General features: G+C 44.8%; 1 protein-coding gene across 5 annotated transcripts in view; it reads right to left on the bottom strand.

The window, feature by feature from the left end:
• The window catches only part of GLYR1 (glyoxylate reductase 1 homolog), a 50,000-nt gene that overhangs the window by 8,778 nt on the left and 14,541 nt on the right, over positions 1-26,681 (bottom strand). For 3 of the 5 annotated variants that reach the window (XM_070413053.1, XM_070413056.1, XM_070413055.1), the window contains 10 exons: positions 19,125-19,211; positions 18,155-18,211; positions 16,256-16,306; positions 16,091-16,164; positions 9,388-9,487; positions 3,065-3,175; positions 2,294-2,395; positions 973-1,135; positions 507-686; positions 74-198 (listed from right to left, as the gene is read on the bottom strand). In XM_070413053.1, coding sequence (XP_070269154.1) covers positions 74-198; positions 507-686; positions 973-1,135; positions 2,294-2,395; positions 3,065-3,175; positions 9,388-9,487; positions 16,091-16,164; positions 16,256-16,306; positions 18,155-18,211; positions 19,125-19,211 — 1,050 coding nt within the window. The remainder of the gene's footprint in view (positions 1-73; positions 199-506; positions 687-972; positions 1,136-2,293; positions 2,396-3,064; positions 3,176-9,387; positions 9,488-16,090; positions 16,165-16,255; positions 16,307-18,154; positions 18,212-19,124; positions 19,212-26,681) is intronic. The other 2 variants (XM_070413054.1, XM_070413057.1) reach the window with 1 other exon arrangement.

The raw sequence follows: 26,681 nt of genomic DNA, 5'->3' as shown, positions 1-26,681 counted from the left end.
GAATGGAGGAGTAACAAGAAAAACAAAGGGAAGGGTGTTGGGACTTGTGCCACTGGCTCTTGCAGTTAGTTACCTCATTGGCTGCAGCTGCCATAGGAGTTGGATGGTTGACGGCATCGCCCAGCGCAATGGCTAAGCGAAGATCCTTCTGAATGTATTTCAGGTAGAAATCAGGTTTAAAGTTTCCTTGCAGAATATCTGAGGAGAGAAAGCCACTTATCAGAACAATTTGTAGGACCCTAAATAAGAAACTACCTGCAAGTACCACCAGGGTTCAACACATAGCATTTCTTGTCCCCTCAGACACCCAAGATACAAGTTTCCAGCCTGTACCCCCAAATCCTATCTGCCATGTCTCTGGACCCTCACTACCTGGGGATATGGAGAGGGTGCATCTTTCATACCTAATGAGGCCCTGAAGAGACTGTTGTGACAGTGGCCTTACCCAGTTTCTCAGCTCTAATAATAATAAAAAAAAGCAAGAAGAGAGGCCTATGACAACTTACTTTGGCACTTCTGGTCCAGAAAGATGCTGGCCAATTGTCCTTGATTGAGAATGTCCAAGAATGTCTGCTGGGACTGGCCTGTCACTTGGGCCAGGGTCAACCCCTCAGCAATAGTTGCCATGAAGCTCCCCTGGACCATGTTCACAATCAGCATCATTTTGGCTGCATTGCCAACCTCACCTGCCCAGGGCAAAGAATCATGGTCACTTCCCAAGAATTCGACAGGCAGGGACTTTCTATCCCCCTCATCCCTGCTCAGACCCACCTCTACAACCAGGGAAGACCCCATTCACCTGCCCCTGAAAGAACTGGCTCTGACCCTCTGGTTCTTCCTCCTTCCAGGCACTGACTGTGCAAATCAAAGAAAACCTTCCCACAGGGGCCCCAGGCTGAAAGGCCATGTGGAATTGATGTCATCAGTGCAGTCTAGGGGGAATGTGGCCCAACAGGTGGGCAGGTATGTTACCTAGAAAGAAGGAGGTCTTCCCCATTGCCTGGAAGCAGCTGCTGCAGTCCTCATATAAGCCCCTGTCTCCGGCTGCTAAGATCACCAACATCCCATCATTAGACAGCTGCTGGTTCCCTGAGACTGGGGCTTCCAGAAAGCGGCCCCCCCTGGACACAATCACCTGGAAAGGAAAGTCACAACTTCTGGAGTCCTTGCCTCTCTCACGGGTCTCGGGCAGGGAGCAAAGAGGGTCCTCGGGTGGAAGTACTTGGCCCTCCACATGGAAGCCCCAAAGCTGACATCTGTACAAAGGTGCTGGACTAATGCTGGGAGGGTCAGCAGATATCCTCCAACAGATGCTTGACTCACATGTAGTAAACAGAGAGGCTAGGCTCCTCATAAGTTCCCATTTACTCTGAATTTCTTATAAAGACCAAAGATTATAACCAAACATGGCCATGCCAACTGCTTGGTTGTCTATACCGCCTATGAACACCGCCCTTCCCGGACTTCACTCTTTGAACACACACGAGCCAGAAGTCACCACTCCCTCACTTGGGCCCAGCAGCTCAGGCAGGAGGAATACTCTGCAGATAGATACTTAAACCAAAAAGGCTGTGTTGACAGCCTGGACTGCTTCTCACTGTAAGGCTGGCAACTATGGGATCTGATCCCATCTCAGCTAGGCAGCATCTCTCATGGCCACTTAGATTAACTGTGACTTTGAAGGTAGAGAATGAAGACAGGCTAGTCCAGCCGTGGGCAAACTACAGTCCGTGGGCCGGATCCCGCCCGTTTGAAATGAATAAAACTAAAACTAAAAAAGACCGTACCCTTTTATGTAATGATGTTTACTTTGAATTTATATTAGTTCACACAAACACTCCATCCATGCTTTTGTTCCAGCCCTCCGGTCCAGTTTAAGAACCCATTGTGGCCCTCGAGTCAAAAAGTTTGCCCACCCCTGGGCTAGTCCCAAGGCTATTGGCCTCACTTCTTCTCTCCTCTCTGGCTTTGGCTCTAGAGCAGTGGTTCTCAACCTTCTGGCCCTTTAAATACAGTTCCTAATGTTGTGACCCAACCATAAAATTATTTTCGTTGCTACTTCATAACTGTAATGTTGCTACTGTTATGAATCGTAATGTAAATATCTGATATGCAGGATGGTCTTAGGCGACCCCTGTGAAAAGGGTCGTTCGACCGCCAAAGGGGTCGCGACCCACAGGTTGAGAACCGCTGCTCTAGAGTAACCAAGTTGTCCACACTTGGGCATGGTCAGCTTAGGTCTTGGGATCAAACCAAAAGGATGCTGGAGGGCCAGCCTGAACAAGGCTGCTACCTGGGCCAGTTCGGTGACTGTGTCAGCATCCACTGTTGACATGTCCACGTAGCACTTTCCGGGACGGATCCCTTGCAGTACACCACTGGGGCCCAGCACCAGCTGTGGGGACACAAGGGAGAAGCAATAGCCCAGGCCCCCAGCCAGATACCCAGGAACCCCTTAGACCCAAAGTCAGAATTCATTTGCTTTTTTGGTTCATTTCCTGATAAGGAGCTAATAAATATTAAGGCTGAAAAGGGAAAAGCAAGTAAATAAGCATGGGAAAGAAAAGTATTTCTCGTATGTTCCCATTTATCTTTAAAAATAGTAAATTTCTATTAAAAACTTCCCATTTAAAAGATGGAATCTCAGTGTTTCAGTTTTGGGGCTTCTTTGGATCTACTTGGATTAGACTAGTCACCAGTTTAACAAGATGACTACTGCACTTGAACTTTTAAAACATACAAATACAGTGATAGTCAAACATAGGAACTTGGCACACAGACCAAAAGCACACACAGCCCCAAAGCTTCCAGCTCAATAAGAATATACCACAGACCATTTTAGAAGACCTCAGGGATCCTAGCCATTTTCATTCTTTGTTCTGAATTAAAGGAAGTCTGTATTCAATTTATGCAAACACCCTTCACAATGGGAGATGGCCCCCAGATGGGAAATTCAACCCCCCACATGCAGACACTCACTCCGTATGCAGGGGAGAAGGGGAGGAGGCCAGCCAGCTTTCCTGGCCACAATCTGAGACGCTGAGGGGAGGGAGGGGATCCTTACATCCTTGGCCGCCTTTGGATCCGACACACAGGCAAAGGTGATGTCACAAGTTGAAACAACTTCAGCGGGGGTTCTTCCTAGGCGGGCCCCCTCCTGGATGAACAAATCACACTGCAAAAGTCACAGATCCTAACGTGAGCTGCAGGCATTGCACAACAAACACGACAGCCAGGCCAGAGATAGGGTGCCCAGTCCTCCTGGCTGGCCTCCCAAGGCAGGAGAGTGAAGCTGAGGATGGGAGCCCCAGACACCAGAGCTGGTGGTCTGACTTCTTGGGGGAAGTGGATGGGGCTTCTTCAGGACTGTCTTGTGTTTTCACATACTTGGTGCCTAGATGTTGTTTTACTTCACAGTAAGCACAAAACAAGTGTCTGCCGAAGGATTCCTGTTTGAAGACAGGATGTAAACAGTGCCTGTTTGCAGCCCTGCGTGGCTGTCTTGGCTATGGCAAAACCACGCAGTGCCCTGCTTTATCAGCACTGTGCTAGGGAAGCAGGGCTAGGCAGCCTCCCAGCCATCCCTTACTATGATGTTTCTGGGGGTCTGAAAACACTAATTTAGTGCATTACCCTTTTCCAAAGGCATTTAAAAAGTAATTAGAATAACTTGAACCTACTATTTTGTATCCAACGTTTAATATTTTCTAAGGCCCTAACCGGTTTGGCTCAGTGGATAGAGCGTCGCCTTGCGGACTCAAGGGTCCCAGGTTCGATTCCGGTCAAGGGCATGTACCTTGGTTGCGGGCGCATCCCCAGTAGGGAGTGTGCAGGAGGCAGTAATCGATGTCTCTCTCTCATCGATGTTTCTTTCTTCTTTTTTTTAAAAAAAATATTTTATCGATTTTTCACAGAGAGGAAGGGAGAGGGATAGAGAGTTAGAAACATCGATCAGCTGCCTCCTGCACACCTCCTACGGGGGATGTGCCTGCAACCAAGGTACATGCCCTTGACCGGAATCGAACCTGGGACCTTTCAGTCCGCAGGCCAACGATCAGCTGCCTCCTGTACACCTCCTACTGGGGATGTGCCCGCAACCAGGGTACATGCCCTTGACCGGAATCGAACCTGGGACCTTTCAGTCCGCAGGCCAACGCTCTACCAACTGAGCCAAACCGGTTAGGGCTCTCATCAATGTTTCTAACTCTCTATCCCTTTCCCTTCCTCCCTGTAAAAAATCAACAAAATATATTTAAAAAAGTATTTTGTAAGGCTTACATTTATCCATATTGTCTCTCATTATTATCACTTACAATGAATGGCTGTAAAATATTCCATCCAGAGACATATCTGGATTTACCTAATGGCTCCGCTGCAGTTTGACATTTGGACTGCTTTTAATTATAAATGATTCCAACAAATATCCTTATGTTTTCAATTTAGACTTCTAAGAATAAAATAGGCTCAAATGGTTTTCATGCTCTTAATAAATGTAGACAAATGGTTTTTCAATAGGGCTGAGAATATATAATGATCACCAACAAGGTCTCAAATCACCAGCACAGAGTACATCATTTAAAAACAACAATCAATCAAGCATACATAAATACATTAAAATTTTATCCTACTTGATTTAACCAGCTAAAAATAGCAACTTTTTACCTGACCTATTTTGATTACTCCTGATAACTAAACCTTTTAAATACTTTTGTTTTTAAATTGTTTACTCTTCTGTAAGCTACTTCTTTATTTAATAATTCTTTATTATTGAAAGTATTACATATGTCCCCATTTTTCCTCCCTTGACCTCCTCCAGACCGCCCCACCCTCCCAGGCCTTCAGCACCCTATTGTCTGTGTCCATGGGTTATGCATATATGCAAACAAGGTCTGTGAGCTACTTCTTTTATATATTGCTGAATGTGAGCTACTTTATCAAACTATGTGTTTCATAAAATCAACATATTACCCTTTTCTATCATCTTTGCTATAAGCACTTTTAGTTGGTGTACTTTTCACTTTTGTTTATTTTTTGTTGTGGGGAGTATTATTAAAAACTTTTCATCTTTTGTATGGTGCCAGGTGGGTACAGGGAATGTTATTGGGGGGAACATTGTAAAGTATATGATTGTCTAAACACTATGTTGTATATCTGAAACTAATACAAAAATAATACTGAATGTAAATTATAATTGAGAAAAAGAAAAAAAACCCTACATATCTTTTTCTTTAGTGATTCTGATTGTGTCTTAGGCTTAGAAAGATCTATGTTAATATTTAGTTGTCTTTTCTTTTTAAAAAAATATTTTTTTATTGATTTTAGAGAGAGGGAGGAAGGGGGGGAGAGAGAGAGAGAGGGAGAGAAACATGGATGAGAGAGAGAGAGAGAGAGAGAGAATGGACAAGAGAGAGAAACATCAATCGGATGCCTTCTGCACACCCCCTAATGGGGATGGAGCCTGCAACCAGGTATGTGCTCTGATCAGGAATCAAACGCTCAAACTTTCAGTGTATGGGATGATGCTCCGATCGAGCCACATCGGCCAGGGATATTTCGTTTTATTTCCTTCTGGTTTTTCCTTTGAAAAAAAATGTAGTAATCTATCTGGAATATATTTTATTATGTGGTAAGAGTGAGATTAATATTTCCTCCAATTTCTAACCAGTTGTTCTGAACATACTTACTGACCAACCCTTCTTCAACATCACTGATTCACAGTGCGATGGCTCTATCAGAGGAAGTCCTAGGCTTTCTGGGCTACCTGGTAGGTCTGTGTCTTTACTATAGCACACATTATCTTGGTGAATTTACATTATTATGTTTTTACATTTGCTTGGGAGAAGACCTCCTCATTACTGAAAATTTTAAAATGTTTCATCTTTTTCCCAGAAGGACCACAGGATTATTTATTTACTTATTAAAAAAATATTTTTATTGATTTCAGAGAGGAAGGGAAAGGGAGCGAGAAAAACATCGATGAGAGAGAATCATTGATCAGCTGCCTCCTGCACGCCCCCAACTGGGGATTGAGCCCGCAACCAGGGCATGTGCCCTTGGCTGGAATCGAACCTGGGACCCTTCAGTCCACAGGCCGACGCTCTATCCACTAAGCCAAACCAGCTAGGGTAGAATCATTTTTATTAAGATCCTTTTATAAAAATTCCATGGGGACTGTCATAAGGATTAAATGGCTTTTCAAAGATGACATTTACTACATAACTTGTGCCAGGCACTGTGCTGAGTACTTTACATCATCTCATTTAACCTTCACACCCCCCATGAAGCTGGGGCTTTTGCTGTCCATCATTTTACAGATCTAGGGAGGTAAACTATTTCACTGAAGCCCTAGGGCAAGCAGCAGAGTGTGACTTGGACTAGGTCGGTCCTACTCCAAACCCAAGTTCTACCTGCTTTGCTCTCCTGCCTTCCTGTAAATGAATCAGGAAGGAATGGCCTTGTTTGTAACATTTCTGCATTTTAATCAGGAAAACAGGAAGACCAGAGGCACTTCTATCAAAGGGGAATATACTTATAAGCAAACCCCCTGGTTCTCCTGATGTTCTGCCACTGTGTACCTCTAGATTTCCTGACTACTCTAGCCTTGAATCACAAACTACCCTGTCGATGAAGCCTCTGAGATCCACTCCTGACTTAGGTCCCCACAGTGTCCAGCACCTGAAGCAATCCCTTAGCACGGCCTTCAGTGCCCTCTTCAACTCTTCAACCCATTTTTGTTATTCTTGAAAAGGACTTTGTTTCAGCAAAGTGAATTTCTTACTTTGCTAGAACATTTTTGTTAACAGAAATACATCAGCTCCGCCAACTCCTTCAGCAATCACACCTTATTTCAGCTCTCACCTGTGCACATAAAGAGACATGCACCCAGTCATTTCACAAATACATGCTCAGCCACACCTTGCTCCTCAAGAAGCCGGTCCTTTCTCAGTCTTTCTTTTGTTCCTGGCAAGTACAGTGTTTAATTTCCTGGTACTCAAATGACAGTTCTTTATCTTTTCTTGAATGACAACTTGATGGGAGCCAGGGCCTCCATTACAAAAGGTACACATTAACAGCTTTGGAATTCCAAGGCAGGGCCACACAGACCCATGGAAGCTGTGGGCTGCCACCTTAGGATAAGAACTTCTAAATGTGTTCTGTCCAATATGGTAGCCACTAGCCAAATAGGATTACTCATTTTTGTTAATCCTCACAACCAATGACATTTTTTCCATTGATTTTTAGAGAGAGTGGAAGGGAGGGGGAGAGACAGAGAGACACACTGATGTGAGAGACACATCAATTGGCTGCCTCCTGCACGTGTCCCGATTGGGGCCAGGGATTGAGCCAGCAACCTAAGTACATGCCCTTGACCTGAATCAAACCTGGGACCCTTTAGTCCACAGGCTGACGACTTAACCACTGAGAAAAACTGGCTAGGGCCAAAGGGGACTATCTTTTTAAAAAAATATATATTTTATTGATTTTTTTACAGAGAGGAAGGGAGAGGGATAGAGAGTTAGAAACATCGATGAGAGAGAAACACCGATCAGCCGCCTCCTGAACACCCCCTACTGGGGATGTGCCCGCAACCAAGGCACATGCCCTTGACTGGAATCGAACCCAGGACCCTTCAGTCTGCAGGCCGACACTCTATCCACTGAGCCAACAGGTTAGGGCCAAAGGGGACTATTTTAATTTAAGTGAAATAAAATTAAAAATTCAATTATTTAGTTGTACTAGCCTTGATTCAAGTATTCAAGAGCCACATGTAAGCCACTGTGCCCAGCAGGGCAGGCTGTGCCCACAGGCTCAGCACACAGGCCACAGGAATCCTAGAAGGCCTGTCCTTGCTGACAATGACTATGGGCTGCTGGTTTTTGTGATAGAGGTGGGATGGGACCCTTCATTAATATTTGACTTTAATAAGTGGGTAAGGATATATTTTTTCATCTATGTTCTGTTTCAACTTATGTAGATTATTATAAATTGATGTAAACCACGTGAGAGGAAAATGTTAATAAAAAAATGCAAAGTCCCTCCTCCCCCAAAAAAGAGCCCCATGTGGTTAGTGACTACCAAACTAGATAGTGCAGATACAGAACATCATCACAGCAGAATGCTGTATGCACAGCTAACACAATCCAACTGAATACAGTACAGTCACTGAAAAGGATGTTGTAGATCTACCTATACACATTCCTTACCAATGACTTCATAATACACACTCATATTTTGTGAACATGGAAAAAAGGATGCAAACACCTAACATGAGCTAGCTTAGGTAACAGCAGAGAGGGAGGAATTTTCCTTTTTTATTTTTGTTAATCCTCACCCAACGATATTTTTTTTTTTTTTTTTTTTTTTTTTTTTTTTTATATATTTTATTGGTTTTTTACAGAGAGGAAGGGAGAGAGATAGAGAGTTAGAAACATCGATGGGAGAGAGACATCGATCAGCTGCCTCCTGCACATCTCCCACCGGGGATGTGCCCGCAACCCAGGTACATGCCCTTGACCGGAATCGAACCCGGGACCCTTCAGTCCGCAGGCCGACGCTCTATCCACTGAGCCAAACCGGTTTCGGCCCCAACGATATTTTTTCCATTGCTTTTTAGAGGGAGGAAGGGAGGGAAAGAGGGAGAGAGAAACAGAGAGAGAGAGAGAGAGGGAGACAGGAATCGAACCTACAACACTTTGGTGTGGAAGGCAATGCTCCAACCACTGGGCAACACCCGCAGTGCAAATTTTCACTTTGTTTTATATTCCTGGGTATCTATCTTCTATAATAATAAAAGCATAGTATGCTAATTAGACAGGACATCCTTCTGGACGACCTTCCAGACGAAGCCAGGGCTGCGAGGGAAGCCAGTGCCGGCAGCCGGGGGAAGGAAGGCCTACTCTTGCACAAATTTCGTGCCTCTAATTTTTTAAAATAAATACACACACACACACACACACACACACACTTTTTACTCACTTCAGAGAGAAAGGAAGGGAGAGGGAGAGTAACATTGATGAGAGAGAGAAACATTGACTAGTTGTATCCCACAAGCACCCTGATTGGGGATCAAATCCGAACCTGGGTATGTGCCCTGAGTGGAAATCAAACCAGCAACCTTTCAGTGCACGGGATGATGCTCAATCAACTGAGCAACACTGGCCATGGCACCCCTGGGTACTTTTAAATATTTAGTTTCTATACTAATACTCTAAGCTTATTTGTCTACATATCTACCTGCTTGAATAATAGTGTGGCTCCTCCTACTCTACCACATGCAGAATGCTGAGTGAAGACATCAGGAAGACATTCCCATCTTTAGTTACCCCAACTCCATGGGTCAAGGCTTGTTCCCTCCCTGTCTGACAAGCACCACTCATTAATGCTTACTTTTTCTGCAGTCCGGTTCCAGACAGTCACCGTGTGACCCATTTTTAATAAGTTGGAGACGATGCCACTTCCCATCAGGCCGAGGCCCAAAAATCCTATCCTGAAAAAGAGAGAGACTGATTAGTTTGGGGAGGAGTGGAAGGGACAGGGTAAGGTATCCTGAATGCAGTACAGACTCTGCTTCCTCATAAACCTGGGGTGGGATCTCAGACCACCAGAAGCATCGCTCAGCGGTGTTCTGACACCACAAGCACTGAGCCAGATGTGGCGCATGCAGATTGTGCCTTTTCTTATTATGCCATCGCTTGTGTCCCTAGATTTAAAAGGGCATTTCTAAACCCTTGACTGCCACAGAAAGAATTATGACATTTTTCGTTTAGGTGTTCAAAATCATTTCCTTGATGCTTTGATAGAGAGTCTGAGCTTACAATTCCGTAACAGTGAGAAAGCAGACATTTGTCTCTGGCTTTGCAAGAGTTTTGAGCTCTAGGTCTTCAGATGCCTCTTGAAAGCACATCAGGATCCATGACAAGTAACTGAAGTGTCAGAGCCAGCCACCTTCCTCAACTGCAGAAATCTGGGTCCCAGTCTTCCCCCTCCTCTCCAGGCTCCAAACCTATGCTACCTTTGCATTCTTTCTATCAGCAGAGACAAGCCATGTCTCTCTTCTTCAAAGCTTTGCCTGAGCTTTGGAGCCAAACTTTCCCAGGGCACAAATTCTCCCCAAATCTGCCTTCTCCTGCACCTTTTCCCATTACCACTGTCTGCTGGCCCACCCCTCTCTGCTCTCTACCACACCCTTCTAACTGCAGGCCCATTATGATCCTTTTTCATGCTCTGTGTACCTTCACTTTCTATAGCCTGCTTCTTTCTGCAACCCCAAGAACTTGGGGACTGCTGCTTTTACAGATGATTTTACCCTGCCCAAATGTCTTTTCTTGGTTCCTATATTTCTTTATTATCTCTCCTGGCATGTGACTTGGCTCAACTATGCCTCTTTCTTCATTTCTTATTACATTATGTTGTAGTTTTCACCTCGGCTTTCTCTCAGCTCTGGACACACTCTGCAGCTTTTCCACTTTGACCTGTGTTATCCTTTCAGTATTTTTGGTCTCTGCTGAGACATCTGCAGCCACTTCTGCAAATTGGCTTTCTACTCAGTTTCCCCTAATCCCTGCTGGAATACGCACTTCTCACACTCTGTCCCAGACAGCAGTTATCAGAATCAAATGTAAAAAATGGAACAGGATCTGAATAGAGACACTTCTCCAAAGAGGAAAGACATATGTCCAATAGACATATGAAAAAACGCTCAAGGTCACTAATCGTCAGGAAGATGCAAATTAAAACTCCAACAAGGTATCACCTCACACTTGTCAGAATGGCTATCATCAATAAATCAACAAACAACAAGTGTTGGCTAGGATGCGGAGAAAGGGAATCCCAGTGTACTGTTGGTGGGAATGTAGACTGGTGGAACCACTGTGGAAAACAGTATGCAGTTTCCTCAAAAAATTAAAAATGGAACTGCCTTTTGACCCAGCAATTCCACTTCTGGGTATATATATCCTAAGAATCCTTAGTATAGCAGCCTTATCTACAATAGCCAAAATCTGGAAACAGGCCAAGTGCCCATCAGTAGATGAGTAGATAAAAAAGTTGTGGTACATTTACACAATGGAATACTTACTATGCAGCTATAAAAAAGAAGGAATTCTTACTTTTTGCAACAACATGGATGGACCTGGAGATTACTATGCTAAGTGAAATAAGCCAGTCGGAGAAAGACAAAGACTATATGATCTCACTAATATGTGGAATCTAATGCACAAAATAAACTGATGAACAAAATAGAACCAGAGGTATGGATACATGGAACAGACTGACAAATGTCAGTGGGGAGGGGAGTGGGGTGACTGGATAAATGAAGGTGAAGGGATTAGCTAAAGAACATATATGCAGGTAAACACCGGAGATTGCTGCCGCAAACAACCACTTCAAAAATACAACTAAAAGATGGAATGGACATCACCCAGAACCACAGTAACGCTGGCTGAGGAGAGACTCTTCAACTAGAAGGAAAGAGAACAGCATTCCGAGGCTCAGAGGAGGCTCAGTGTGGAAAATACAAAGGTACGGAGGTGCTCGTGGAGCGAGCTGGTGGCTGAGGGCGCGGTTGTCGTTTTCAATCGGGAGGGAGTCTCAGACTCTGAGCTCCAGATCCTGGCGAGTCTCTAGGGACTCAGACTTAAACAGGAGAAGCGGGATTGTCTGGCATCAGTTGGAACGTGAGGGCAGCTTTCTCTCCGAGGTTTGCAGCGGTTGCTGGGGTTCTGAGAAGCAGAGCCTCTGGGAACGGGACTGAGAGCAGCCATAACTGCTCCCTCCACCCGCCCTGTTGATCCCGTGCGACCCGCCCCGCCCAAGCCCTGCACAGAGCCATTTGCCGGATAGCCTCAGGCAAAAGGCTAGATTAGCACCTCTCCAGAGGACAGAAGTTTTCCCACTGCAGATACAGGTGATTCTCACAGCCAGTCGGCCTGGTGGTCAAATCCCTCTAGTATTAACTACAACAATCAAGGCTTAACTAGAACAAGACTACACACAAAGACCACTAGGGGGTGCACCAAGAAAGCATAAAAAATGGGGAGACAAAAAAACATGACAGAAATGGAGGATATAGAGCTAAAAAACGCAATTTTGAGGGCTTGCAATAATGTGCTAGAAGCTGCCAATAAACTTGATGAGAGCCTCACAAAATCTAATGAGACCCTCGATGCTGTGATAAAGAACCAACTAGAAATTAAGCATACACTGACTGAAATAAAGGATATTATACAGACACCCAATAGCAGACCAGAGCAGCGCAAGAATCAAGTCGAAGATTTGAAATGCGAAGAAGCAAAAAACACCCAACAGGAAAAGCAAAATGAAAAAAGAATCCGAAAACACGAAGATAGTGTAAGGAACCTCTGGGACAGCTTCAAGCGTACAAACATCAGAATTATAGGGGTGCCAGAAGATGAGAGACAGCAAGATATTGAAAACCTATTTGAAGAAATAATGGCAGAAAACTTCCCCCACCTGGTGAAAGAAATGGACTTACAGGTCCAAGAAGCGCAGAGAACCCCAAACAAAAGGAATCCAAAGAGGACCACACCAAGACACATCATCATTAAAATGCCAAGAGCAAAAGACAAAGAGAGAATCTTAAAAGCAGCAAGAGAAAAAAAGTCAGTTACCTACAAGGCAATACCCATACGACTGTCAGCTGATTTCTCAACAGAAACTTTGCAGGCCAGGAGGGAATGGCAAGAAATATTCAAAGTGATGAATGCCAAGAACCTACAACCAAGATTACTTTATCCAGCAAAGCTATCATTCAGAATTGAAGGTCAGATAAAGAGCTTCACAGATAAGGAAAAGCTAAAGGAGTTCATCACCACTAAACCAGTATTATACGAAATGCTGAAAGGTATCCTTTAAGAAGAGGAAGAAGAAAAAGGTAAAGATACAAATTGTGAACAACAAACATGCATCTATCAACAAGTGAATCTAAGAATCAAGTGAATAAATAATCTGATGTACAGAATGAACTGGTGATTATAATGAATCAGGGACATAGAAAGGGAATGGACTGACTATTCTTGGGGGGGAAAGGGGAGTGGGAGATGCGGGAAGAGACTGGACAAAAATCGTGCACCAATGGATGAGGACAGTGGGTGGGGAGTGAGGGCGAAGGTTGGGGCGGGGAACTGGGAGGAGGGGAGTTATGGGGGAAAAAAAAAGAGGAACAAATGTAATCTGAACAATAAAGATTAAAAAAAAAAAGAAAATTAAAAAAAAAAAAAAAGAACATATATGCATAGCCCATGGACATGGATAATAGTTTGGTAAGGGCTGGGGTGGGGGAGGGGGGCTACAGGGGCTGGGTGGAGGTGGGCAAAGGGGGGTGAAATGGGGGACATCTGCAATAGGTCAACAATAAAATATTTAAATTTTAAGAAAAGAAAATGGGAACCTATCACCTTCCTCACCAAATAGTGCCCTGTCCACTAAGTTTTAAGCCAAAGCATAAAAACAAGATCTTTTGTCATTCACAGTGATATGGGTAGTGTAAGTTTTCCCTATGATTCTAAATCATGAGGACTAATTCTTTTCCCATTTCTTGGTGTTTGTTCTAGGATACCCAGCAGACCTGGGGATGAAGCTTCTGGTTTTTTAACATGGCAACTAACAGTCCTTCATGGTGCCCTTGAGATAAGATGGAGAATGTAGACTAATGGATTAAGAACAACACAGCTGATTAGCTTTAGTTGGCTTCATACTCAGGTTAAAAAAGTATTTTACGATACGGGCAATACAGGCCTTGGGTGAAAGCATTGGGACTATACTCAACCTGTCCTAGTTTTTAAAAATTAAAACAACACAATCCTCATCAAATGAATGGGTGACACCCATCTCCCTTTTTATCTATATATTAGAGGCTCGGTGCACAAAATTCATGCACAGGTAGGGTTCCTAGGCATGGCCAGCAATCAGGGCTGATTGGGGCCTTCCGGCTGCTGGCCGGAGTCTTCCTTCTCCGGCTGCTGGTAGGGGCCTTCCCTCATTCCGCGCTGCCCCCTGGTGGTCAGCGCACATCATAGCGAGGGATTGAAAACTCAGTCTCCAGGTCGAACTCCCAAGGGGACACTTTGTATATTAGCCATACACACACACACACACACACACACACACACACGCACACGCAGAAGATATCTATATACATAAAAGCCTAGGCGACCGTTACGACTGGTCAACCAGTTGCTATGACATGCACTGACCACCAGGGGGCAGACACTCAATGCAGGAGCTGCCCCCTGGTGGTCAGTATGCTCCCACAGCCAGCCAACCTTCCCGTCCCTCCCCCCAGCCGGCAAACCTCCTGCGGTCCCTCCCTCCATCTGGCAGGTTGTATCCGGCAGCTGGCAGGTTGTATCCGACAGCCGGCCTGGCCCCAATTAGGACTGGGCGAGATGGTCCCGATAGGCCCTGATCACTGGCCAGACCTAGGGGCCCCATCCGTGCACAAATTTTATGCACTGGGCCTCTAGTCTATATATATAAAAGGCTAATATGCAAAGTGTCCCCTTGGGATTTTGATCGGGAGACTGGGAGTTTGATCGCTCTCTATGACATGCTCTGACCACCAGGGGGCAGAGTGGAACATGGTGGGCGACCAACAACAGCAGCAGGGCGCTGAAGGAGCGAGGGAAACAGGAGGTGTGGAGGAGGGGAGGCGGGGAACCTGATCAGCCCTGATCACCAGCCAGACCTAGGGACCGTACCCGTGCACGAATTTTGTGCACTGGGCCTCTAGTATATATATATATATATATATACATATATATATATATGTGTATATATATATATATATATATATATATATATATATATATATAAAAGCCTAAGCGACTGGTTGACCAATCAACTGGCAGGTAGCTATGACACGCACTGACCACCAGGGGGCAGACGCTCAATGCAGGAACTGCCCCCTGGTGGTCAGTGCACTCCCACAGTGGGAGCGCTGCTCAGCTGACCAATGGGCACTAGACGCACGGCTGGCGAGTGCCGCCACGGTGGCGCAAGTCTCTCCTGCCTCTGCAGCGGCGATGGCAGGTGCAGCGGGGCCAGGATGAGTGGGAGCTGTGCCGCAGCTACCTGCCACTTCGTGCACTACTACATCCCCTGAGGGTCCTGAATTTTGAGGGGGCGCAGGTCAGGCTGAAGGACCCCACTGGTGCACAAATCCGTGCACCAGACCTCTAGTTAGTATATAATATGCCTCTATCTCCTCCACTCTACAAAGAGAAGTCACCCCAAAAAACTGGTAGAATCAGTGATTTCAATAGAACAAAAAATTAGGACTGAAGTAAAAGATGCATTGTTTTTAGGCTGCAAAAGAACCTTTTGGAAGACACAGACAGGAAATTCAGACTTGGTTATCTTGCTCAGGAGAATGTTTGTTCTTAAGCAAAAAACCCTTTTCATCATCACAACTCTAAAAACACAACTGGCCAGAGTAAGGGCAAAGGTGAGCATGGGTACAAGCTAAGGTTTGGGGACCATAGTCAAGGCTCTCCAACCTGCCTGAGCAGGACAGAGAGTAGCAGGCAGGTGTATGAGAAGGACTGGAAGGTGACTGCAGGGAGAGCCAGGGAGGGCAGGATATTCTAAATATCTTCATCTCTCATCCCCCACAGTCAAATTCAGGATTTTCATCACAGTTCTACTAAGCTAGGGGATTCACAAATGTGGTCTCCTGACTAGCAGCAGTAGCAATATCTGGGAACTTGTCCAAAATACAAATTTTAAGGGTCCACCCCAGACCCACTGAGAAAACCCCAGGGGTCGGTCCAACAATCAGGGCTTTACTAACAGCCTTCCAGGTGATTCTGAAGCATAAGAAAGTCTGAGAAGCATAGAGCCGAGCATTCCCTGCTCACAAACTCACATTTAAGGGCATACATCTAAAGACAACTTCTGTCTTCTGCAAGGCAATTTACTCCTAGACAAATCATCATCAGTAAGGGTTACAACTTTCTTCCTTTCTTTACATTCAGTTCTAGCAATGACTGGAGCATAACCTTTAAAGAGCCCCCTTGGGGTCACCCCTCACCCCTCAGCAGAACCAAAGAAATCTTTTCACCAAAGGCCCTACTTTTTGTCTGTGGGTGTGATGCTGCCATTCACGGCCGTACTGTCTGCTGCCTGGATGGAGGTAGACCCCGTCTCCTAGGGAAAGGAAGCACAAAGCATCAGGTCAGGCTGCCCATGGCAAGGCCCCAGTGGAAGATAAAAATGAGGAGGCGTGGAATCTACGTACCTCTTCACATATTTTCAACTTCTTTGTGATGGCCTGGTAACAGACAGCTGGCTAATAAAGAGGGAGGAAAAAAAACACCACTTATTAAACTGAACGCTTAACCATTCATTATAATTTACCTAAAAAGTTAGGCCTAATGTGGGACGCTAACATCAAAATCTTATTTGGTGTTCAATTTTATTGAACATTCCAGATGACAAAGAAAGTTAACACACATTACCTCATTCAATTCTCCATGCAAGTGTGCAAGATCCTTTTGTTAACAATGACATTAAGAATCAGAGGCGGCCCTAAACGGTTTGGCTCAGTGGATAGCGCGTCAGCCTGTGGACTGAAAGGTCCCAGGTTCGATTCCGGTCAAGGGCATGTACATTGGTTGTGGGCACATCCCCAGTAGGAGGTGTGCAGGAGGCTGATCGATGTTTCTCTCTCATCAATGTTTCTAACTCTCTATCCCTCTCCCTTCCTTTCTGTAAAAAATCAATAAAATATTTTTTAAAAAAAGAAAAGAATCAGAGGCGTTTAGTCACGTGCCCAGAATTACAGTGTTGGTCTGTGTAACTGTGTTTGGAACCCAGCTCTGTCCAACTTCAAAGCTACATCCTATCAGCAGATCCTATCAAGGCTTGGCCTAAGCCAGTGGTCGGCAAACTGTGGCTCGTGAGCCACATGCGTGGCCCCTTGAGTGTGGCTCTTCCTAAGCTTTAGGAGTACCCTAATTAAGTTAATAACAATGTACCTACCTATGTAGTTTAAGTTTAAAAAATTTGGCTCTCAAAAGAAATTTCAGCCAGAACCGGTTTGGCTCAGTGGATAGAGCGTCGGCCTGCGGACTCAAGGGTCCTGGGTTCGATTCCGGTCAAGGGCATGTACCTTGGTTGCAGGCACATCCCCAGTGGGGGGCGTGCAGGAGGCAGCTGATCGATGTTTCTAACTCTCTATCCCTCTCCTTCCTCTCTGTAAAAAATCAATAAAATGTATTTAAAAAAAAAAAAAAAAAAGAAATTTCAATCGTTGTACTGTTGATATTTGGCTCTGTTGACTAATGAGTTTGCCGACCACTGGCCTAACCCCATACCTTACAGTCACTTCAGAAAACTTTCCCTCCACACCTGGAAGCTATGGAGACTATCTACCCAGCAGCATAGTCTACCTCACAGGTGGCTGACAGCTCACGAGTTTTGGTTTCTGCCCTAGACTCTGAAGGCAATCACAAATGTCTCAATCACACAGCTGACAAGTTTTAAAAGCTTTTTTTTGGGGGGAGGGGGGCTATCTATAATAATAAAAGCATAATATGCTAATTAGACGGGACGTCTTTCCGGACAAAGCTGGGGCTGTGAGGGAAGTCCGGGTCCTGGGTCCCTGCAGGCAGCTGGAGGGAAGCCCGCGTCCCAGGTGCCAGAGGGAAGCCAGTGCCAGCAGCAGGTGGAAGGAAGGCCTACTCTTGCATGAATTTCGTGCATTGGGCCTCTAGTTTTTAATATTAACAACACCCAATTCATGAGTGAGCCCCTATGTGACTTTTATTAGTAACTCGCTGCTTTGGGCAGTGGTACAGGCAGAGCCTAACTGTTCAGACTAGTAAGGTGAGGTTCCAATGGAACAACACTCTCCTTTAGGCCAGCTCCTGACCAAGGATCAAGAACTTCAAAGAACAGCCCTGACCCGTTTGGCTCAGTGGATAGAGCGTCGGCCTGCAGACTGAAGGGTCCTGGGTTCGATTCTGGTCAAGGGCATGTGCCTTGGTTGCCGGCACATCCCCAGTGGGGGGTGTGCAGGAGGCAGCTGATCGATGTTTCTCTCTCATCGATGTTTCTGGCTCTCTATCCCTTTCCCTTCCTCTCTGTAAAATATCAATAAAAAAAATATATAAAAGAACTTCAAAGAACAACTCACCTTCTCGGTTTGGCTGAGCAGGAAGTGATGGAAATGAGGGTCTGCATCTTTAACAGGCTGAAACCAGAAAATTATTAAATAAAACAAATTATCTTCCACCAAAGACCCCTTCCTTCTGCCTGGTAACTGCTTTCCTCTGGCTAAACACCCCAGGGAGCTGGCCCTAATTTCATAACTGGCTGGAAACACTTCTCCCATTGTTGATCTAAGCCTTTTGTAAATGACGTCTGTTCCAGCTAAAGGAAAACTGGCTTCAGTAGATATTTCTGCCTGGTTGGTATACGAATTATTCCAATAACAGCATGGGAAAATATTTAAAAGGCATACTAATATTTTTAAAGTCCAGCATTCTCACTAGTCATGTTGGATAACACAGCTGACAAAGGCAAATCAATTTTGAGGGCTCTTTTCCAATTTTAGGGTTTTGGCCTACTTGTGTCTGGTACCAGACCTTTGATGGTTTTCATCTCACTGAGGGCCGATATTTATAGAAATAAAATGACAACAACTGCAGGCCTTTCATAATTAGGCTCAGTAACAGGGAAAGGGTGCTACTATATCAAGGATAGAATAACGTATGGCTACTAAACATCAAAGTTTTACATACAAACAGTGAAAGGGTGTTTATAAAACATCAAGTGAAAAAAAAATCTGCAGATGATCCCACTTTTGCGAAAAATAACCCTAGCCCCAACAACACAAACTATATACTGGTATGTAATTAATAAATGATGGCTAATGGGTGTATCAAAGGGGCTGAAATAAGTTGTATCAAACTTAACAGTGAGCACCTGAGAGTGGAAACTTGCATTCTTTACTACATACTCCTCTGTACTGTTTGATAATTAAAAAAAAAAAAAGCAGCTTCACATACACAAAAAGGAGGAAAAGGAAAAAAAGTGTATAGCAGCCACACCAGGAAATCAGCTCTGAGGCCAACCTTGAACTGGCCCGCAGGAGAGATCCTTACCTCATTCACAGTTGGCTGCCATTTAAATGCAGCCATGGGTCCGGCCATCATCCCCTTAATGGTACTAGACTCAGGAATGGTGAGATCCTACAGAGAGAAAGGCATATTGTCAAGACACTGTGGGACCTTGATAGATGTGTTCTTGCCCCAAAGTGGAAAGCAACTTTTCATTGGTCTGCTTCCTTCAGTCACATTCCATCCACACTGAACACCTAGCCCATCCTGGCAGGTGTTGCTCAGGGGTTAGAGCGTCAGCCTGTGCACCGAAGAGTTGTGGGTTTGAATCCTGGTCAGGGGCATGTACCTGGGTTGCAGGTTTGATCCCTGCCTTGGTTGGGGCGTGTGTGGAGAGCAGCACATCTATGTGTCTCTCTCACATCAATGTTTCTCTCCTCTCTCTCTCCCCACTTCCCCCCCCTTCCACTTTCTAAAAAATAAAAATCATTGGAAGGAGTATCCTTGGGTGAGGATTAAAAAAACAAAACAAAAAAACAACCAGCCCAGCCAGCATGGCTCAGTGGTTGAGCATCAACCTGTGAACCAGGAGGTCATGGTTCGAATCCCAATCAGGACACATTGCATGGGTTGCGGGCTCGATCTCTAGTGTGGGGCATGCAGGAGGCAGCCTCTCAATGATTCTCTCTCATCATTGATGTTTCTATGTCTCCTTCTCCCTTCCTCTCTGAAATAAAAAATACATTTAAAAATAAATAAATAAATAACAAAAAACCCCTAGCCAGCTCCATGGTCTCAGCATCAGTTCAAGCCCATGGCCCCAGCCAGGTTCTGATGACAGTCCATTGGGAGAACCAGGGAAAATTCTCATCGACACAGAGTGAGCTTTTCTTCTCTGTTCTTAAAATAACAAAACATATTGCGGTGTGTGATGAAGAAAAGCCCAACTATGGTCTACAGTGTTGTTAGAGAAAATTCCTTATGGCGAATAATAAACATTAAGAAAATAGTACAGGCTTCAGAAGGAATCCACTAATCTCAAAAAACAAAACAAAACAAAACCACCACCTAAAAAAGCCACATGGTGCCCAACGTTTTTCAGGACTAAGTGACAAAGCCGGAACTGGAACTCAGGGCGGTCTGGAGCCAAGATCCCCACTCTCCCCAGAACGATGCAAGGAAAGGACCCAGCGGAGTGAGGCTACTGCTCCTCTTTATTAAGGGCCTGGCCCACACCCGTTCTAGGCAAAGAGGTACTGTTCGTTCCAGCTTTACAACTGGTCTGTTCTCTTTCCCTCTACCACTGACTTTACCGCCTCCTCCCTTTCTCCATCTGCTATCTTCCAGCCACAGTGGCCCTCCCGACATTTCTACTTGGATATCAAATGGGAATCTTGACATGCTCAACTGAACTCTTGATTTCCCTGCCCAAACGGCTTCTTCTACAGTTTTCTCAATCTCTGAAACAGCAACTCCATTTACTACCAGGCCAAGGTCCTTGGAGTCCTTCTTGATTCTACCCTCCTCTCTCCTCTAATCCATCAACAACGATAATGGCTTTATAAATGGGAATGTGCAACCCCTTCTTTTGAGTACCCCCACTACTAACACCCAGGAATCAGGTTACCATTGCCTATCACTTGGACTGTAGCAAAAGGAATCTCTCTGCTTCTGCTCTGGAACCGTACAGTCTAGTCCAGGGATGGGCAAACTTTTTGACTCGAGGGCCACAATGGGTTCTTAAACTGGACCGGAGGGCCGGAACAAAAGCATGGATGGAGTGTTTGTGTGAACTAATATAAATTCAAAGTAAACATCATTACATAAAAGGGTACGGTCTTTTTATTTTTTAGTTTTATTCATTTCAAACGGGCCGGATCCGGCCCGCGGGCCGTAGTTTGCCCACGGCTGGTCTAGTCTATACACAGCAGCCAGAGTGAAGCATGACACTTCTCTGCCTAAAACTGACATCCTGTCTCACATGGTCAAGCTAGAGGCTTTTAATGTGGCCTATGGCGCCCTAGATGTGCTGCAACCCCACTCCATGCTAATCTCCAACCTAATGTCCTATTACTTTCTCTCCCGCCCACCAGTACCCCCATGGCCCTCCACCTCCATTCCCCAAAACACCACACATGCAAATACTCTAGTGCAGGGGTCCTCAAACTACAGCCCACGGGCCACATGCAAATACAAATATTGTATTTGTTCCCGTTTTGTTTTTTTACTTCAAAATAAGATATGTGCAGTGTGCATAGGAATTTGTTCATAGTTTTTTTTTTAAACTATAGTCCGGCCCTCCAACGGTCTGAGGGACAGTGAACTGGCCCCCTGCTTAAAAAGTTTGAGGACCCCTGCTCTAGTGCCTTTGCACTGCTGGGTATGCTCTTCCAACTTGGTTCATATGCTCACTTTAGGTCTCCATTGAAATGTCACCTTATCAGAATGCTTTCCCTCATCTCTCTGTATTTTCCTCCATTGGAACGTGATGCTGATTACTATAATGACAACAAATGCTTTTACAGGGCTTACCATATGCCAGACATTAGAGTGCTATTTATATGTATATTCTCACAACCTCATGAAATAGAACTATTATCATCTCCATTTTACAGAAGAGAAAACTGAGACAGAGAGCTTAAGTATGCTTGCCTGAGGTCACAGAGCTAATAATGAGTATGGTAGATGAAATTTAAACTCAGGGAATTTCGCTTCAGGATCTATGTTATTATAAGTAAGTTCTATGAAAGTAAGAATGTCACCAATTTTGTTTACTTTATATATCCCATGCTGGGAACCATTCCTGGCGCATAGTTGGTGTTCAATATTTACTAGTATTGAAGAAATGAATACGATAGGGGCCTTGTCTTTCATGCTGCTTTATCTCTAGATATTTGTTGAATATAGAGGTTTGAGTAAAAGAGGCCTAGTGCAGTACTGCCAAAAACAATTTTCTGCCATGATGAACATGCCCTATGCCTGTACTAATACTATAGCCAGTAGTCACAAGTCCACCATGGAGCACCTGATACGTGGCTAGTGTGACTGAGAAACTGAATTTTAAATTGTATTTAATTTAAATGTAAACGGTCACCTGTGACTAGGGGCAGTACAGCTTTAATGACTTGCCTAAGACCAGTGGTTCTCAACCTTCTGGCCCTTTAACCCTTTGCGGTCCAATGTTATTTTTGGAATTCAAACAGTCTGGTCCAAATTAATTGACGGGATTGTATGTTGAACTTTTTAATGTTCTTATTGATCGATGTTGGACCTGCTCCTAGCGCCTGGTCTGTCGAGTCAGCCTTGAGGTTGGACCGAAAACGGTTAAAATACAGTTCCTCATGTTGTGACCCAACCATAAAATTATTCTCGTTGCTACTTCATAACAGTAATTTTGCTACTGTTATGAATCGTAATGTAAATATGATATGCAGGATTGTCTTAGGCGACCCCGGTGAAAGGGTCGTTCGACCGCCAAAGGGGTCACAACTCACAGGTTGAGAACCGCTGCCTAAGACCAAAATGACAGATGAGAGTAAGGCAGAGAACACAGCTCTCCACCTAGCACTAACCAAAGGCCTTGACTCCTAAATCAGTGCTCTCTGCACTAGTCTGGAATTTTATTTTATTTTAAAATATATTTTATTGATTTTTCACAGAGTGGAAGGGAGAGGGATAGAGAGTTAGAAAGGTCAATGAGAGAGGAACATCGATCAGCTGCCTCCTGCACACCTCCTACTGGGGATGTGCCCACAACCCAGGTACATGCCCTTGGCTGGAATAAAACCTGGGACCTTTCAGTCCGCAGGCCGACGCTCTACCAACTGAGCCAAACCAGTTAGGGCTAGTCTGGGATTTTAGGAGAGCCACAGGACTGACAGTTTTATTCTGTCAGGGTGCTTTGTGCCCAGAGTTGTAGTTCTCAGCTAAAGACTTGGACGGATTTCTAGACACAAACCCAGCCTCTGCTTGCCTGCATGTAATTGACACCTCCACTATCAAGATCAGCCTTTTCTGTTAATTGTTACAGGATAGGAGATTATGGCCCAGAATGGCAATCATCTGGGGCTTTGCCCAGTTATCAGCCTACGCTACTGCTCTCTGCTTCACAGAGGAGCTAGCTAGCCAAATGACAATTACTATAGCAACACAATACTCTTTTTAGACCACAGGGTATCTATACTAATAAAAGGGTAATATGCTAATTAGACCGGGATACCTTCCAGACGTCCTGGACAAAGCCATGGTGGCAGGGCTGAGGCAGAGGTGGTTAGGGGCAACCAGGCCGGCAGGGGAGGGCAGTTGGAGGCTATCAGGCTGGCAGGGGGAGGCAGTTGAGGGTGATCAGGCTGGCGCGGGGGGGGGGGGGGGCAGTTGGGGGCGATCAGGCTGGTGGTGGGGGGGGGGCGAGAAGGCCAGTGGGGGGAAAGTTGTGGGCAAGCAGGCCGGCAGGCAGAGTAGTTAGGGGCGATCAAGCAGGCAGGCAGGTGAGCGGTTAGGAGCCAGCGGTCCCCGATTGTGAGAGGGATGTCCCAGATTGGAGAGGGGGCAGGACGGGCTGAGGGACACCCACCCCATGCACGAATTTTGTGTAACGGGCCACTAGTATCAGATCATAAGATACACCGAAATTCCAAACCCAAGCAGATTTCCTATATCTCTGAAGACACTTAAGATCAATGGTGAGAACTGAAATCACCATGTGTCCCCAGAACCACTAGCCATACTCTTTCTTTTCCTGACAAATCTTTCATTAGAGTCCAGGCCTAGCATGGAGATCTTATAGAAAAAAAACTCCTAAAGATCAATAGCAGGTAGAACTCCTGGATGGAGACCTGGCTCTGAGAACAGCGGTAGAAATGTTACTCCTCCCCCCAACCCCCAATTAATAATTCAGACCAAAGGGTAAACTGCTTTTTACTGGGAGCTTGTGAGAAATTCCTCCCAGGAGCGAGGGGTCCCGGACTGAGAGAGGGCACAGGCCAGGCTGAGGGATCTCCTCCCCCCCAGTGCACGAATCTCGTGCACCAGGCCTCTAGTATATATATAAAAGTGAATTTATCACATGCATAATGTGTTGCAGGCACTGTCTTAGGTGCTTTGCTTGTGTTACTCATTTAATTCTCACAATAAATGTAAGGGGCAGGTATCTTTAATATTCCCAATGATCAGACGAGGAAACCAAGGCAAAGGGAGCTGGTCAAGGTCACACAGGTATAGCAAGTCATGGAGTCATGATTCAAACTAAAGGCCCTCCTCCTAACTTCTTCTTTATACTTTCCTTTTATCCAAAAAGAAGTAATTTCTCTCCAGAGCCAGCAGAGGAGTTGGCAAGATCCACAGCTTAAAGACACCAGATAGTGTGAATTTGGAGAATAGTATAAAACCTGATGGCCCAGATTCCTCTGGGTCCCTGGAAATAAACTCAACTAGATCAAACCCCCTAAGAAGTTTTTCACATACTGCAAAAAAGCCAGCATTTTTGAAACCTTCTCTGACTTTGGCTGGCATTTCCCTATGCTCATGGTTACCTGGGACAGTCCCCACCACTACAGTCACTCTCATCTCCTCTCAGTCTTAGGTCATTTGACAGCATGAAGGACCTTCTCTAACACAGAGTTCACATTGGCAGCCCACTGGCTGAATCTGACCCAGAGATCTTCCTTTGGAATAAGTATTTTAAAATTGTGAGTTAGCTACTAACATTTAAAATTGGAACATTTTACATAAAAACTTGTATTGCCAGCTTCCTTGAGAAAAACCAGACAATCTGGCAAAAGTTGGCTGGAACTCAATGGGCAGGGCATAACCTCCCCAGACCACCAGCCACTGCTACCCCTAATGCTCTTAGCACGGATGCAGGGCAGGGCTGTGGAACCTCCTGCTTGAGCCATTTCTTCTTGCATCATTGGGCTCCACTCACTTCAATTACCTGTCTGGTCTTGCTGGTGTCTGAATTTGCAAGTCTTGATCTGATGGCTAGCATTTCATCACAGCCTCATCACCCAACTGTTTCTGCCAGCCATCTGGCTTCTACCCCCTTGATCCTGCTCTCACAATTACCTGTGTTAGACTACCTACTTCATCTTAACACACTGCAGACCAGTTTTATTGCTAGCTTTACCCAGTGGCCAGGTAAGTTTCTATTGAACGAGTACAAAAAACATTTTACACAAATGTTAAAAGGCACGCTTTAAAATTAAATACCCATTGCATTTTGAAGTTATTTATTACATGTTTTTACAAGCTAATATCTTTTTTAAAGTATGATACTTTGTAAAACACTGTGTAATATGAAGCGTAGATGCTTCATCTTTCAAACATTTTGGCAAGCTTCTATTTGTTCGAATTGTTCCACAAACTCTTGTTTTATGTAGTAATAAAGTTTCTCCAATTGAAATGCTATTGTAATAGTTATCTTGGTATATGTGATGCCCCAATTCCAGATACAGCCGAAGTAGTGACAGAATAGAGTCATTTAATTTTTTTCCTTCACCTGTGTAAATTTCCATATTGCAAATATACTCAGTCTTGCTCTCACATACCATTCTTACAAGTAAACCATATTTAATAATTTTAGCTGGGTTTTAATTCGAAATAGAAGACATCCCCTCCAGGGAATCATGCCTTCATCTAATGATAATTCTTGCATAGGTTTATATATTGTTTGAAATTTACTAATGAAGTGGTTGAGTACAGATTGAATTTTAAATAGCCTGGATGAAGATTTAGTCATGTTTGCATTGTCATTGAAATGCTAATAAGTCCAGATGTGTTCAAAACGATTTCAAGTCATTGAGGAAATATTGGAACAGCTAGAACTGGATTTGTAAACCAATATTCTTTCCAAGTATCCTTTCGAGTATGCCCCATTAGCACGATAAGTCCTAAAAAATTTTTTATATCTGTTGGAATAACAGGAGACCACTTTATTGCTTTCGAAATTTTGTGCTTTCCCAAATTTTGGTTATAATATACTAGAGGCCCGTTGCATGAAGATTCATGCAATAGGCCTTCTTTCTCCCCTGGCTGCCAGCACCAGTTTTCCTCTGGCATCCAGGACCCAGACCTTCACTCTGGCCACCACCTTCCATCTTCGCTCTGGACACAGTCTTTGCTGTGGCTGGAGCCTTCAGTCTTTGCTCCTTGCTCCAGCCAGAGTCTTCAGTCTCCGGCCAGAGCTGCTCCTGTAGCTCCCCCCCTCTCCATAGCTTGATCGCTGCTTCGCCTGCAGACCTCGCTGACGGGCTCTTGGGTCCCAGGGGGCCGCCTTACCTGCAGCCTGGCTTTCCGGCGGCTCCTGGGGTCGGACACGGGGGCCTGGATGGCGGCTCCCGGTGTCCTGCCCTGCCCGCAGTATGCAAATTAGCCGCCATCTTTGTTGGCGGTTAATTTGCATATCGCACTGATCAGCCAATGGCAATGGTAGCGAAGGTACGGTTAATTACCATGTTTGTCTATTATTAGATAGGATGTTCGATTGATGACAAAATAGTTCAAACAGATGGTCATCAAAAATCAAGTTGGTGACTTCAATGATGTTCTTAGAATCAGATGGTATAACTGTAACCCCAGAATTACCTTCAAATTTTTCCAAATTAG

Source organism: Myotis yumanensis, unplaced genomic scaffold (assembly GCF_028538775.1).
Source record: "Myotis yumanensis isolate MYYU_CA2020_CCGP unplaced genomic scaffold, mMyoYum1.0.hap1 SCAF_4, whole genome shotgun sequence".
In the NCBI taxonomy this organism is placed as follows: Eukaryota; Metazoa; Chordata; class Mammalia; order Chiroptera; family Vespertilionidae; genus Myotis; species Myotis yumanensis.
Note: the sequence above shows the minus strand (reverse complement) of the source record. Positions and strands in the feature narration are given on the sequence as shown.